The sequence below is a fragment of the Trematomus bernacchii genome, unplaced genomic scaffold (assembly GCF_902827165.1).
Source record: "Trematomus bernacchii unplaced genomic scaffold, fTreBer1.1, whole genome shotgun sequence".
Taxonomy (NCBI): domain Eukaryota; kingdom Metazoa; phylum Chordata; class Actinopteri; order Perciformes; family Nototheniidae; genus Trematomus; species Trematomus bernacchii.
This window is the reverse complement of record NW_022987477.1, coordinates 920,111-934,902: the sequence shown is the minus strand read 5'-3', so window position 1 is coordinate 934,902 and position 14,792 is coordinate 920,111. Positions and strand designations below refer to the sequence as shown.

General features: G+C 41.9%; 1 protein-coding gene across 1 annotated transcript in view; it reads right to left on the bottom strand.

The window, feature by feature from the left end:
- Positions 1–14,792, bottom strand: part of dlgap1b (discs, large (Drosophila) homolog-associated protein 1b) — a 107,417-nt gene that overhangs the window by 39,387 nt on the left and 53,238 nt on the right. Inside the window, 2 exon segments of the mRNA XM_034150269.1 lie at positions 7,259–7,473; positions 11,087–12,274. Of these exon segments, the coding sequence (XP_034006160.1) occupies positions 7,259–7,473; positions 11,087–12,223 (1,352 nt within the window). The 5' untranslated portion in view covers positions 12,224–12,274.

The window sequence follows — 14,792 nt, the reverse complement described above, 5'->3', positions numbered from 1 at the left end:
TCCTCTCCTGCTGATGTTCAGGTGTATATCAGTATGTAGTGTCTCTACTTTAAAGAGTCCTCTCCTGCTGATGTTCAGGTGTATATCAGTATGTAGTGTCTCTACTTTAAAGAGTCCTCTCCTGCTGATGTTCAGGTGTATATCAGTATGTAGTGTCTCTACTTTAAAGAGTCCTCTCCTGCTGATGTTCAGGTGTATATCAGTATGTAGTGTCCCTACATGTCTCCATGCTTTCATGTTCAAAAAGCTCTCTCATACCGCCTGTGTTGCAGCACCTCTTTTCACAAATACCTATAAACACACTATAGGAAAGGGAACGACCCTTTAGGAGCTCTTTAAAACATAAATAAGGAGCTCCCGCAGAGCAAGGTAGGGGTGGAGAAGTGGAAACAAGAGAGATTACGCGATAAAAAAGAGAGTGAGAGAAGGTATTTGTAAAGTACTTGGCAGTGTGTGTGAACCCGAAGATACGGATCAATCCACAATTGCTCGAGGAGACACCGTTATCTAATCAACAAGCGCAGGAGTATTGAGAAACAGCAGCAGCAGTAGCTTAGGCAGTCTGTCCTTGAGGCACCTTGTAAGCAAGTTCTCACACACTTTAAAGGAAGCATACATGTGTGAGAACAGGGGGGGGGGGACTGTGTGTGTGTGAGGTGTATATATCCAACATCACACACACACACACACACCCACACACACACACACACACACACACACACACACACACACCCACACACACACACACACACACACACACACACACACACACACACACACACACACACACACACACACACACACACACAGTGAAGATGAATAGGTGTCTCATTATCTCTCACCTGCCTCCAATCTGAGCGCTCAGCATGCTATGTAAGTGTGTGTGTGTGTGTGTGTGTGTGTGTGTGTATGTGTGTGTGTGTGTGTGTGTGTGTGTGTGTGTGTGTGTGTGTGTGTGTGAGTGTAGGTTATGTAACAGTTGGATGCCTGCTAAACAATTCATTAATCAGGGGAAATGAAACCTAAAAAGCTGAATTACTTTCCTCCTAATGAACATCGTAGCCTAGTAAACCGACTCCCAGAAAACAAGACAGCGTGCGCTCAAAATTCAATATCTCTGCGTCTTACTTTTCACTTGTTAGTATATTAAAAGTACTTATACACACACGCACACACACACACACACACACACGCACACACAACTCATAACTTTCTGCCTTCAGGTCAGGTCTGCTTTAATTATGTATTTCCGCCCTAAAATAGAGTGTGGTTAGCGCAGCGAGACAAACTAGATTACTCATTCTTGGATGGAAGAATGGAGCGGAGAAAGACAGAGCACTGGAAGGACAGATTGAGATGGGAATAAAGGAAGTGATTTGGGAAGTTTCTAATATTAAAATGCACCCCCTTGTAGTCCTCGAGGCTTTTTATATTGAGCAGAATCTACGGAAAGATTCTGTATCGAAGCTTTCAGGGGTTAATCTTGCACAGTTATTTGTTTAAGCAACCAATTCCTCTATTTTAATATCAGGTTTCCTATCCAAGTGGTCCATTGTAAACAACATGGATATGTGTTACAGGGTTTAGTTGAATTCTCCATTCTGATTGGTCAATTTGGACATTCACAAGGTCTGCTTTTTTGCTTTGGAGGATATAGGGACTAGGTGAAGTCATATCAATCCGCAGAAAGAAGTCCGGTCAATTTAACATCAACTCTGGCAAAAACAACAACAACAGAAGAATAGAGACAGGAAGTAAACACTAAAAGGAACAGCAGAAGAAGACAGACAGGAAGTAAACACTAAAGGGAACAGCAGAAGAAGACAGACAGGAAGTAAACACTAAAGGGAACAGCAGAAGAAGACAGACAGGAAGTAAACACTAAAGGGAACAGCAGAAGAAGACAGACACGAAGTAAACACTAAAGGGAACAGCAGAAGAAGAAGACAGAGAGGAAGTAAACACTAAAGGGAACAGCAGAAGAAGACAGACCGGAAGTAAACACTAAGGGAACAGCAGAAGAAGACAGATGGGAAGTAAACACTAAGGGAACAGCAGAAGAAGACAGGTGGGAAGTCAACATTAAAGGGAACAGCAGAAGAAGAAGACAGAGAGGAAGTAAACACTAAAGGGAACAGCAGAAGAAGACAGACCGGAAGTAAACACTAAGGGAACAGCAGAAGAAGACAGATGGGAAGTAAACACTAAAGGGAACAGCAGAAGAAGAAGACAGAGAGGAAGTAAACACTAAAGGGAACAGCAGAAGAAGACAGACAGGAAGTAAACACTTAAGGGAACAGCAGAAGAAGACAGATGGGAAGTAAACACTAAAGGAAACAACAGAAGAAGACAGATGGGAAGTCAACACTAAAGGGAACAACAGAAGAAGACAGATGGGAAGTAAACACTAAAGGGAACAACAGAAGAAGACAGACAGGAAGTAAACACTAAAGGGAACAGCAGAAGAAGAAGACAGAGAAGAAGTAAACACAAAAGGGAACAGCAGAAGAAGACAGACGGGAAGTAAACACTAAAGGGAACAGCAGAAGAAGAAGACAGAGAGGAAGTAAACATTAAAGGAACAGCAGAAGAAGACAGAGAGGAAGTAAACACTAAGGGAACAGCAGAAGAAGACAGAGAGGAAGTAAACACTAAGGGAACAGCAGAAGAAGACAGACACGAAGTAAACACTAAAGGGAACAGCAGAAGAAGAAGACAGAGAGGAAGTAAACACTAAGGGAACAGCAGAAGAAGACAGACAGGAAGTAAACAGTAAAGGGAACAGCAGAAGAAGACAGACAGGAAGTAAACAGTAAAGGGAACAGCAGAAGAAGACAGACAAGAAGTAAACACTAAAGGGAACAGCAGAAGAAGAAGACAGAGAGGAAGTAAACACTAAAGGGAACAGCAGAAGAAGAAGACAGAGAGGAAGTAAACACTAAAGGGAACAGCAGAAGAAGAAGACAGAGAGGAAGTAAACACTAAAGGGAACAGCAGAAGAAGAAGACAGAGAGGAAGTAAACACTAAAGGGAACAGCAGAAGAAGACAGACAGGAAGTAAACACACTTCTTCTCTCTGGCTTTCTAGTTAGAGCGGAGCACGACTCCTGACTTTTCCGTGTGTTTTATTTTTATTTTGTTTTTAAGATATATCTGTTGTAATTTATTGTCGTTTATTGTGATTTGTAGTAATGTGTTTTTATTACATGTACAGCACTTTGGCTCGACCAAAAATCGCTTTTAAATGTGCTTTATAAATAAAACCTGATTTGATTTGATTTGATTTAAAGGGAACAGCAGAAGAAGACAGACAGACAGGAAGTAAACACTAAAGGGAACAGCAGAAGAAGACAGACAGGAAGTAAACACTAAAGGAACAGCAGAAGAAGACAGACACAAAGTAAACACTAAAGGGAACAGCAGAAGAAGAAGACAGATGGGAAGTAAACACTAAGGGAACAGCAGAAGAAGACAGACAGGAAGTAAACACTTAAGGGAACAGCAGAAGAAGACACATTTTCTTCCTCGTGCTCTCTACACTTATAGGTGAACTGAGGAAATGAAAAGGTGCATCTGTACATTTGAGCCCTCAGAGATCTCTTTGAATCCTCCACGTGCTTCCTGTAGTGTGTGACATATCAAGTGAAGCAGGAATCTACCCGCTCCATTATCTCCATTCACATCTCCTCCTGATTTCCCAGCGGTCTGATTATCGGCAGCAGCAATGACGTCTTTTGTGGGAACTTGAATGGCAGCACTCGCTTGTAATCAGTATCACCTAAAGGGGGGGGAGTTCAGTGTGTCCCAGGGTGTCCCTCTGAGGAACAAGTGACATTAATGAACACATGTTCCTCTCCATCGTCAGGGATCGGTGGTAAAGCCCTCGGTTGATTTAAACTGCGATACTTCCCGTAATCCTGGATCTTGAGAAATGGCTGCCGTGTCTTTGGCTCCTCTCCAAATCTGCCTTTTCTTCGTATTAGTTCAGTGTTTATTTACTTTTCGTCGTGTGCACTATTTCCATTCTATTGTATTTCTATTTACTTGTTATATTTTATCTGTAAATAAAGGTATTCTGATTCTCTCACACACGCATTTTATTGTTCTCTTTTATCCTTTCGCCTCTATCTACTCGTCTTTCATCCTTTCTTTATAACTAATGCTGTTGATGTATTGTGATTTTAAAAAGGTGTCTGTTATCATCTGGCCGGGGACAACAGCTGGAAATTAGCCATGTTGGCTAAAGCTAATGCTCCATTTACTGTTTTGTGTGATCTCACCGTGCTGATTAGGGATGGGTACCGTTAAGGTTTTAACGGTACTACTACTTTTACCAATACCGCTTATCGATCCGGTCTTTTAACGGTACTCTTATCGGTTCTTTTGGAGAAAAAAATAAGGTAAACTAACTAAACAAATTGTGAACAAAACTAACATTGCTTTTTATTTAAATAAAATAAATAATATTTCACATCAAAAGAAACAACAATGTTTTAACAAATGGTATTAAATAATGTGATGACAGAACTGTAAACAGAATAGCTGAAACTTTAACAAACTAAATAACTCCGTTCCCTCTAATCATTAACCCATGTTTGTATCATTGAGTTAACTCCGTGTGTTGCTGCTAGCATACATAACACCTGACGTGGAAACGTTACTCGTGGATGGGGCTACAGAGCTACTAGAAAGACAGTCGAACCCGGAGCATTCCTCCGTCTGGATGTGGAGCACTTTTGCTAAATGTTTAGACAAATTGCTCGTGTTACCGCCCTTACATGCTAAACTCTTATTGCACTTTTGGTAACGAGCATTGTCCTCATCGAGACGGGTAAAGTTTAACCACACCTCGGAGCGCTCTCTCAGCCATCTCCTCCGTGTGTGTGTAAACCGCCCCGCCCCCTCGCACACAGACGGGAGAGAGAGATCTCTCGTCTGGATTGGAAAGATCGAAAAACGGAGTTGGCGACACTAAAACTGCAATATAATGTTTGTGTAGCAATAATACATATGAGATATATTTTGTACGTGTCTCCAGTACCGATAAAAAGACCGATAACGTCGGAGCTTAACGGTACCACAGTGTTTAATAATTCAGCCCCGGGGCCCGTTTAACACCGGGGCTCGGTACCCATCCCTAGTGCTAATAGGAAATGATTGATCTGTTTTATTTGTTCTATGTCCTATATATATATATTCATGTTGCACTGATGGAGGAGCCTGTGACTTCAGATTTTCATTGACATATCTACACTCAATGTACAAATGACAATAAAAGCCTTGAATGCTTGAATCTGGATCTGTTTTCTCCATCATTCCCCCCTTGATTGCTTCACCTCATCTTTCTCCGTCCCTATCCTCCACTTCCTTTCTCCTCTTTCTCCCCTTCTCTTCGTCATCGCCTCAATAAAAGCCTTTAAAGTGATGACTGTGATTCGAGAGAGGGAAGGACAGAAAAAGACAAAAGGTGTGATTACGGCAAACCCATTATTCAGGATGTCTGTTCTCGCTGAGACGTAAAAAGAAAAAAAAAAGAAACATGATAAAATCTGGGCCAGGAATAAATGAATTTGCCGCAAAAAGAAATTGTTTCGGGGACAAGAAAGGATGTCATTTTCTCCTGAGCTTGTTTGTCTGCCAGGAATACATCCCAGCCATTTAAATGCATGCTTTATCTGTGCGCTGTGTTTTAATAAGGAGGGAGGTTAGCAGTGGGTGGGAGTAAACAAATCTTCTGAGGAGCAATCGTCCACTTGGCAAGGTCATAGAATGGACTCGGAAACATATGGATGAACAAAGCTGAATATTAAAGAGCCTCTTTCCTGTAAGGTGTTATATAGGCTTGTGTAAAGCATGGAAACATGTCAACGTAAAGGCATTACATACAAATATCAACCTAATGTGGCCCCTTTAAGTAGTATGACATAAGATGACTTGAGCCAACTTAAGTATATTTGTATTTTATGAAGGAATATCCTATATTTATAATAAATTAATTGGAAGTTCTGTTTCTTAAATCTTGTTTTTATTATCAGATTATTTTTCTTACATTTTTTAAATTAGTAATACTAACATTGTACTGAAAAAGGTGTGTTGCTGAATGCTTCAACATAGCCAAATAAAAAACAATTATACAGGTTGAAAGAAACCATTTCCCTGTCTTAACTTGCAGTATTCATCATTTGTGCAGTTATGGATTCTTATGGAGATTTAAGGTGTGCTCACTTTTGGTTTTACTTCGAAATAAAGTGATAAAAAAACCAACAATATTTTCCATCTTACTGCCACACACACACACACACACACACACACACACACACACACACACACACACACACACACACACACACACACACACACACACACACACACACACACACACACACACACACACACACACACACACACACACACACACACACACACACACCCTAGTGCAAGTGGCGCAGCTTGGGGCCCACTAATGACTTGAATCATCTGATGGAGCCCAGTGGTCCAGCTGCAGAGTGAGGAGGGAGCAGCTGACGTCTCCTTTGCACACTGTGCTTTCAGTCTGTGTTCAACTAGAAGATATATTCCACTCATTTTCAGGTTTTAAATGAGTATTTAGTGTCTCCACTTCTTTACGCCAACTTAGTAAACAAAGGAGTCCAATGGAGGGGATTTTAGCCTCTGCAGACCATTTACATGCACACAAACCTATATAACACACTGAAGGAATGAGTCAATGCTGAGCAGAGAATGTCCTATGTAACTAGAAACATCTCTAGATTGATGACGTTGTTTTTTTGACCCTCAAGTCTTGCAGAAGAAAAGAGAAAATCCTTCAAATGTTCTCAACCCACGCTGAACATCATGACAACATGGCTTCACATTTTCAAAGACACTTCAACAGGGATTATTTATTTTCCATCAGGGCTTAGTCTGTTCGATGTGTTTGTACTGTTGAGTCCAAGGCCAGCGTTGAAGTTAAGAGAGTGTGTGTGTGTGTGTGTGTGTGTGTGTGTGTGTGTGTGTGTGTGTGTGTGTGTGTGTGTGTGTGTGTGTGTGAGGTGTAAACACAGAACCACTTTCTTCCTTCCATTCCCTTTATCTGTCAAATCTAATTAACTATCCAACTATGTGCAATATATATATATATATATATATTGCACATAGTTGGATATATATATATATGCCGTAATAACCTGGCTGCTATATGTCTTAATGTGTGCATATGTATAAATGTGAAACAATAAACAGTTTATATAAAACGTACTTGAGCGTGGTCATCTCGGTGAGGGAGGGCTGTGTTGCCTTCAGGTAACTCGCCCGTCGTGCCTGAACCTTTGGGGACGGTTTCGGGCTGCAGTCCGAGTCTCCGCTGTCTTCTTCTGCCATGGCTCTAATGTAGCTGCCGCTGCGCATCCGCCGGCACGGGATCTCATCGTCCTTCCCCAGCGGAGAGAAGCCGCTCCAGTCATCCTGAGGCACCTGTGGAGAGGAAGGGGAGATGAATAATACACTTTATTTAATATAATAAACGTTATTTATACAGCCACTTTCATGCCACGCCCAAAGTGCTTTATGACAGAAAATGACAACGGCAAATGAGGAACATAATTAAACAAACAGAAAGAGTTATATCACTGAACCATAAAACAATAAAACATGAACAGTGATACTAATAAAAGGAGGATAAGGGGGTCCAGACACGAGAGCTCATACAGATGAATCAAAAGCATCGTTTTCGACCCTGCGCTGATATAAAAAGACCTGTTTCTCAAAGTGCAATTTCATCTCCAATGAGTGTATAAATGCAGGATCATACCATCAGCCTTTGAGAGCCGGAGGCCTTGTTTTGTCTGAAGGAAATCAAATGTTTTCACCAAAGGTTGCAGATCCCTGGCCCCTGTCTGCTCGTCTGACTTTTCACACACACTAATGAAGTTAAAGAATAAAATGAGGTATAAGCTATCGCCCATCTCTAATGGAGAGAGAGAAAGACAAGGAGAGAGAGAGAGAGAAACAAAGGGGGGTTTTGTTCACCGCAGACTCAACGTGAGAGGCTGTTAGGCACCAGCTCTGAAGTGAGAGAAACGAGTGTGTGTGTGTGTGTGTGTGTGTGTGTGTGTGTGTGTGTGTGTGTGTGTGTGTGTGTGTGTGTGTGTGTGTGTGTGTGTGACAGAAGAGAGACAGAGCGGGAATCATTCAGCAGAGCGGAGAGTAACCAGGAAACAGAGCTGGGTTTGGTGTCAGGGGCAACGAGAGCCCGCCGTGACACCTCGGGAAACACCGGTCTGCGAGGAGGTCAAAGTCTGTGCTGTTGTTGATAAAATGCACAAAAAAGTGCACAAAAGTTACCCTCATATTAAAAGTGCAGGATACTTTAAACAGGCTTATTCCTGCTACAGTCATTTACAGGTGTATATCAGTATGTAGTGTCTCTACTGGGACATGTCTCCATGCTTTAATGTTCAAAAAGTGTTCTCTCATACTGCCTGTGCTGTGTAAAAGATATATCTAAAATAAGCTCCACATTGATTGACTACAACATTGAAATGCCCTGACATGATGTGGTATTGATAAAAACAGGATATTATATTATTATTTAAAATATAATTTGTTGAAAAGAGTCATTCTGCATCCTTTTAGCATTTAGCTGATATGTACTCAACAAGTTGCATTCAGGACTTTTACCTGTAATGGAGGTTTTTCAGAACATATTATCTCTACTTTTACTTAAGTACAGGAGCCGAGTACTTTCTCCATGTGTGAACATCACATATGGATTACAGGATGTCTTCAGTAGGTTAAGGTTTTTAGAAAAATGTTTGCAGACTAACTTCTCTTTGAAAGCCAGTTTTTCTCTTCCGCCTCCCTTTGAAGAAACAGCTATTTCTCTTTCAGGCTGGAAGAAATGTGTCTGTCCTACATCCTTCCTTCATCTGCTTGCTCCACTTCGTCAGTCTTTTTAAAATGCAGGGCCACACACAACTTCTGTTATTCTCTCACTGTCTGCCTTTGACTTTCCCCATTGATACCCCTCTCTGTTGCGCGCACACACACACACACACACACACACACACACACACACACACACACACACACACACACACACACACACACACACACACACACACACACACACACACACACACACACACACACACACACTTCTATTATCGCTGCCTTTTCTTGCCATTTTTCTCCTCAGGCGAATATTTGAAACTCACCCCGAAGTGAGACGTATGCAATCTGAAAACACTTTTATTTTTCACCCAAAATAGACAAAAGCAGCGAGTAGGATGACGTGTGTGTGTGTGTGTGTGTGTGTGTGTGTGTGTGTGTGTGTGTGTGTGTGTGTGTGTGTGTGTGTGTCAATGCTTTGTCTGATACTCTGAGAGTAGAGAGCCAAAACAGCACTCTACTCCTGCTCAGTGGATAATATATTCTCATTCTTTCTCACACACAACAATGAAACTACCAGTAAGGTCTTCATGAATGTACGGTGGGTGACGGGTGCAAACACGGCCCAAAACATTTCCATCAGGAGAAACACGCTGCTGCTTCAGAAAGGTGCAAATATAAAAACACAAAGGTGCCAAAACACATGAAGAAACATCTTCACCAATGTGCAGCGCTTATTAAAAGCGGCCACTGTATCAATGTTATTCCATGTGACAATTTGACATTTATTCCCTCATATCTGATCGGCTTTTCCTGTGCTTGTGTATGGTAAAAAAAATAAATGATGGATCTTTGTCATAGTACATGGATTTAAAATGATCTTTCTGCACAACCCCCTCAAAATGATCTGTGCAGTACAAGGAGTAATAGCATCACATCCACACGCTAACATATGAATCATTTCCATGCACATGGTAACAAACACGGAGGAACAGGTGACATGTGATGATTTTGATGGGTTAAAGCAGGGGTGTCCAAACTACGACCCGGGGGCCAAATGCGTCCCGCGGACCATTTTGAATCGGCCCTCGCTCAGCAAATTCAAAAAGTATAATGACTTAAAGTGGACCTATCATGCTATATTTGAATAATATAGTGTAGGACCATACCTATATAAGGCATATTTATACTTATTTTTTTTCAAAATACCAAACAGATCATGCATTTTAGCCATGCCTCATTTCGCTCAATTTGAAAAATGTTAGCTCTGTTTTTGCAAGGGCTGATTCAGTGAGAACAGCACCATCTACTGGCCTGGCATATGTACTACAGCGTCTCCAGCGCTTTCGAACGGCAATGGCCGTGGCTGTCTCCTCCTGATTGGTGGAGTTGGCCCAATAGCCGTAGCGCCACCGTCCTGACGTCAGGACAGTGTTCAAATCTGGATCAGTTTTTATCAGATCCGTTGCAGCCCCTTTTTTAGAGATTTGGGTATGGAGGAAAATAGAGAGGGTTGTGTTTTCTGACACTTGGTGAGTTCCCTGGAACACCGGGGACACATATTCATGTAGAAAAGACGTACAAAAGTGCATTTTGCATGATAGGTCCCCTTTAAGTATAATAAACTTCTGCTTGTCTTATATTGTGCTTCTTAAGTATATATGTTCAAATATATTCATGTGTTAAGAAGCCCAATTTTAAAATAAATTCAGTCATTGAAGTTGAAAACATGTTCTAACAAATCTAAGTTGATAAGAAAAAAAGCCCAATAACTTATTTACATAACAACCTTGAAATACACCCTTCATATTTCCTCTTATTATCAGCAATCTGAAGCTTCTGTTTTAAGGGATGAGCTGCTAACAAAAGAAATGAACCCTCTGGAGAGCTGTGATGTGAGTTCAAGTATCAAATATAATTGACCTACATTTGATTGATTTTTCCAACTTATACCTGAACTTTTGAGTCGATATACTTCTAGTGAGCGGCCCTGCCCTTCTTATATGTGTCTGTATGTGGCCCTCGGTGAAAAGAGTGTGGACACCCCTTGGGTTAAAGTCAACATGAGAGCAATAACCTTTTGAGAATGAAATGGAGGCAGTGCTTCAATGCGTGCAGAGAACCAGAAGCATGGAGGATGAGTCTTCTCTGCTGGATGCATGATGACGTGCAAAAGGTGTGTTAATAACCGTCCTACCTGTAGGAAGTGGCAGGTACGCCCCTGCTCAGCTTTCACTAGAGCTTTATCTAGGTTGACCGAGGCCTTTTGGTAGACCTCCCTCGCTCTGCTCACCGTCAGAGTGGACGACCACGAGCTCTTCTTCAGCTGCACTTGACCCTCCAACGGGCCGACAAGTTGCAAACCTCCTCCTCCTGCTCCTCCTGCACACGTGGAGCACTTCACATCGTTGTTGCTACGCGACGTCTTCAGAGAGTGAGCGCTGATGGTGTTGTAGGACTCCATGAAGTATTGGGACTGCGATTTCTCCGGGTGGCGCCCCATAGTCATGACCCCCGATGGACGTCCTCCTCCATTTGCTCCCCCGTGATGATGATGATGGTAGAGACACATCTCGCGGTCCAGAGTGTCGTCTGAACTCCAGTATCCGGAGATGGCGCCGCGCATTTTGGGCTCAGACTTGGATCGATCTTTGCTTTTACTTCGCTTGCTGTGTTTCAGAGTGCCAGAAGAGGAGGAAGGCGGGTCATCGGGGCTGGATTTGCTGCCGTTCATCTTTCCACTTCCTCCTCCTCCTCCTCCTCCTATTCCTCCTCCTCCTGAAGGCCCCTCTAAGGAGTGAGACTTGGTGAAAAGCTTCTGCACAGAATGGACGAGATGTCGAATTCGCCCGGGGCTATCGCTGCGCTGATGCTCCACCGCAGTTCGTTTATACTGTAAAGTGTGATATCCTTCACGCTGCATCGGAGCCTGGCGATCAAACTGCTCCAGGATATTGGCGGGGGTCCGGTTGTTGTTGTTTCCTCCTCCTCCACTTCCTTTAATGCTCCCAGTTTGCCCAGTGTAAGGCACCAGAGCTCCACTACACTCCTCCTTCAGCTCGTGGTTGGAGCTGTAGTGTCTGCGGGGGAATGTGCAGCTGGAAATATCCGGGTAGGCGCCGCATTCGGAGTGGAAAGAGTTTCGTTGGGGGAATCCAGGGTTGTTGTTGTTGTTGTGGTGGTGGTGGTGGTGGTCTGCAGGGTGAGACTCCCCGGGGTTATTGAGGAAGTAGGAGCGGCGGTCGGAGCGTCCGAGCGTCATGGAGTCGTAGGAGGGGTCGCAGGTCACCGTGTGGTGGAGGCTGCGACTGTTGGACAGGCCTTTCATCGTCATGGTGACCGAACGACGTGCAACGGGAAGTCTGCACGGGCCCCGAATCTAGATCTGCACAGAGGAAGGAAAGGAAAGATTAGAATAGTTCATTCAAACAAACGGCAAAAAGAAAACCTGGATTTTAAAATAGTAGGAGTTGTAGCGGACCTGCAAAGAAAACAAAAAAAGAATTATAAATATCTCATATTCGCAGCCGCTCTTCATCTGCTCTGATTTGAAGAAGACGCTGTTTGGCACTCGCTCACAGACGAGAAAACTTGATGACTTGGACCTAGTTTCTAGTTTCTTGTCCTTCATAACTTACAAAAGGAGAATGTCTAAATATAGCCGCCACTTGGCATGTGGTCCCTGACATTACATCTCTTCCACTTCTATGTTTTCAGTGAAGTAGTGACAGGGGATCAAGGAGGCAGAGAGGAAAGAGGCAAAACAAGGACTCAAGTAGAGTTCAAATCTATTCCTAGCTCAAGAGTGTGTGCTATATTTGTTCAAAGGTATTGTTAGAAATGAGGGTCTAGCTAACATCGAAGGAGTCTCTGTCTGTTTGCTCGGGATGCAGCTATGTCATGGTAAGAGTGTAACATTTAGGACACAAGGAAGCTTAATGTTGACGGCAAAGTTGTGTAAAGAGTTCTTGAGGAAGCTGCAATCAGCCATAACAGAGGGTAATACACGGCTTAGTTCAATACTCGATTCTGATTGGTCAATTCAGACATTCATTGTTAATTCTCGATAATCAGAGGTGGGAAGTAGTGGAGTACAAATACTTCGTTACTGTACTTAAGTACATGTTTCTGGTATCAGTACTTTACTCCACTACTTATTTTTCTGACCACTTTTTACTTTGACTTCTTACATGTTGAACCCAAATACCTGTACTTTCTACTTCTTACATGTTGAACCCAAATACCTGTACTTTCTACTTCTTACATGTTGAACACAAATACCTGTACTTTCTACTTCTTACATGTTGAACCCAAATACCTGTACTTTCTACTTCTCACATGTTGAACACAAATACCTGTACTTTCTACTTCTTACATGTTGAACACAAATACCTGTACTTTCTACTTCTTACATGTTGAACCCAAATACCTGTACTTTCTACTTCTTACATGTTGAACACAAATACCTGTACTTTCTACTTCTTACATGTTGAACACAAATACCTGTACTTTCTACTTCTTACATGTTGAACCCAAATACCTGTACTTTCTACTTCTTACACTTTGAACCCAAATACCTGTACTTTCTACTTCTTACATGTTGAACACAAATACCTGTACTTTCTACTTCTTACATGTTGAACCCAAATACCTGTACTTTCTACTTCTTACACTTTGAACCCAAATACCTGTACTTTCTACTTCTTACATGTTGAACCCAAATACCTGTACTTTCTACTTCTTACACTTTGAACCCAAATACCTGTACTTTCTACTTCTTACATGTTGAACACAAATACCTGTACTTTCTACTTCTTACATTTTGAACTCAAATACCTGTACTTTCTACTTCTTACATGTTGAACACAAATACCTGTACTTTCTACTTCTTACATGTTGAACACAAATACCTGTACTTTCTACTTCTTACAATTTGAACACAAATACCTGTACTTTCTACTTCTTACAATTTGAACACAAATACCTGTACTTTCTACTTCTTACATGTTGAACCCAAGTACCTGTACTTTCTACTTCTTACATGTTGAACCCAAGTACCTGTACTTTCTACTTCTTACATGTTGAACACAAATACCTGTACTTTCTACTTCTTACATGTTGAACACAAATACCTGTACTTTCTACTTCTTACATTTTGAACACAAATACCTGTACTTTCTACTTCTTACATGTTGAACCCAAATACCTGTACTTTCTACTTCTCACATTTCCCAAACAGGCTGGTTCCTTTAGTTTGAATGTGTGTTTGGTGGCGTGATCATTATTATTTAGAGTCATTGCGTGCCTATTGATTTGAACACGATCCGTGTATCCATCATTTCCTGGTCTTCTCTAAAGAAGAGGGACCAATGAAAACGTTGTCATGTTGCCGTTGTTCAGCATGGAAACATTCATTAGCTAACAATGACATTATTGTTCTATTAATATAAAGGGAGGTCAGGTACTCTTTAAAACAGCTGCTAGTTATGGGTACTTTTTACTGAAGTACATTTCAAAGCGCATACTTTTACTTGAGTAAAGAAGTTTAGTCAGTACTTCTACTTTTACCAGAGTATTTTTAAACACAAGTATCTGTACTTCTACTTGAGTAAAGGATGTGTGTACTGTTGCCATCTCTGTCGATAACAGCCCATTGCTAAGGAGGAGGGACTATTTGCAGTCATATCAATCCACAGATAGAGATCATGTGAATGTATGATAACACCCTGACGCCTCACTTCTTCTCCCTCCGTACCTCCAGTGCTCTTCCTCCAAACTAATTGACCGGTAAAACCCAGCTGACAGCTTCTGGAAGTCGAGGCAAGTGGCAATAAACGACCTTTCCCCTCGTGTGGTGACATGGAAACAATGGCATCTATCAGGGTCCTTAAACTGCCTTCCTT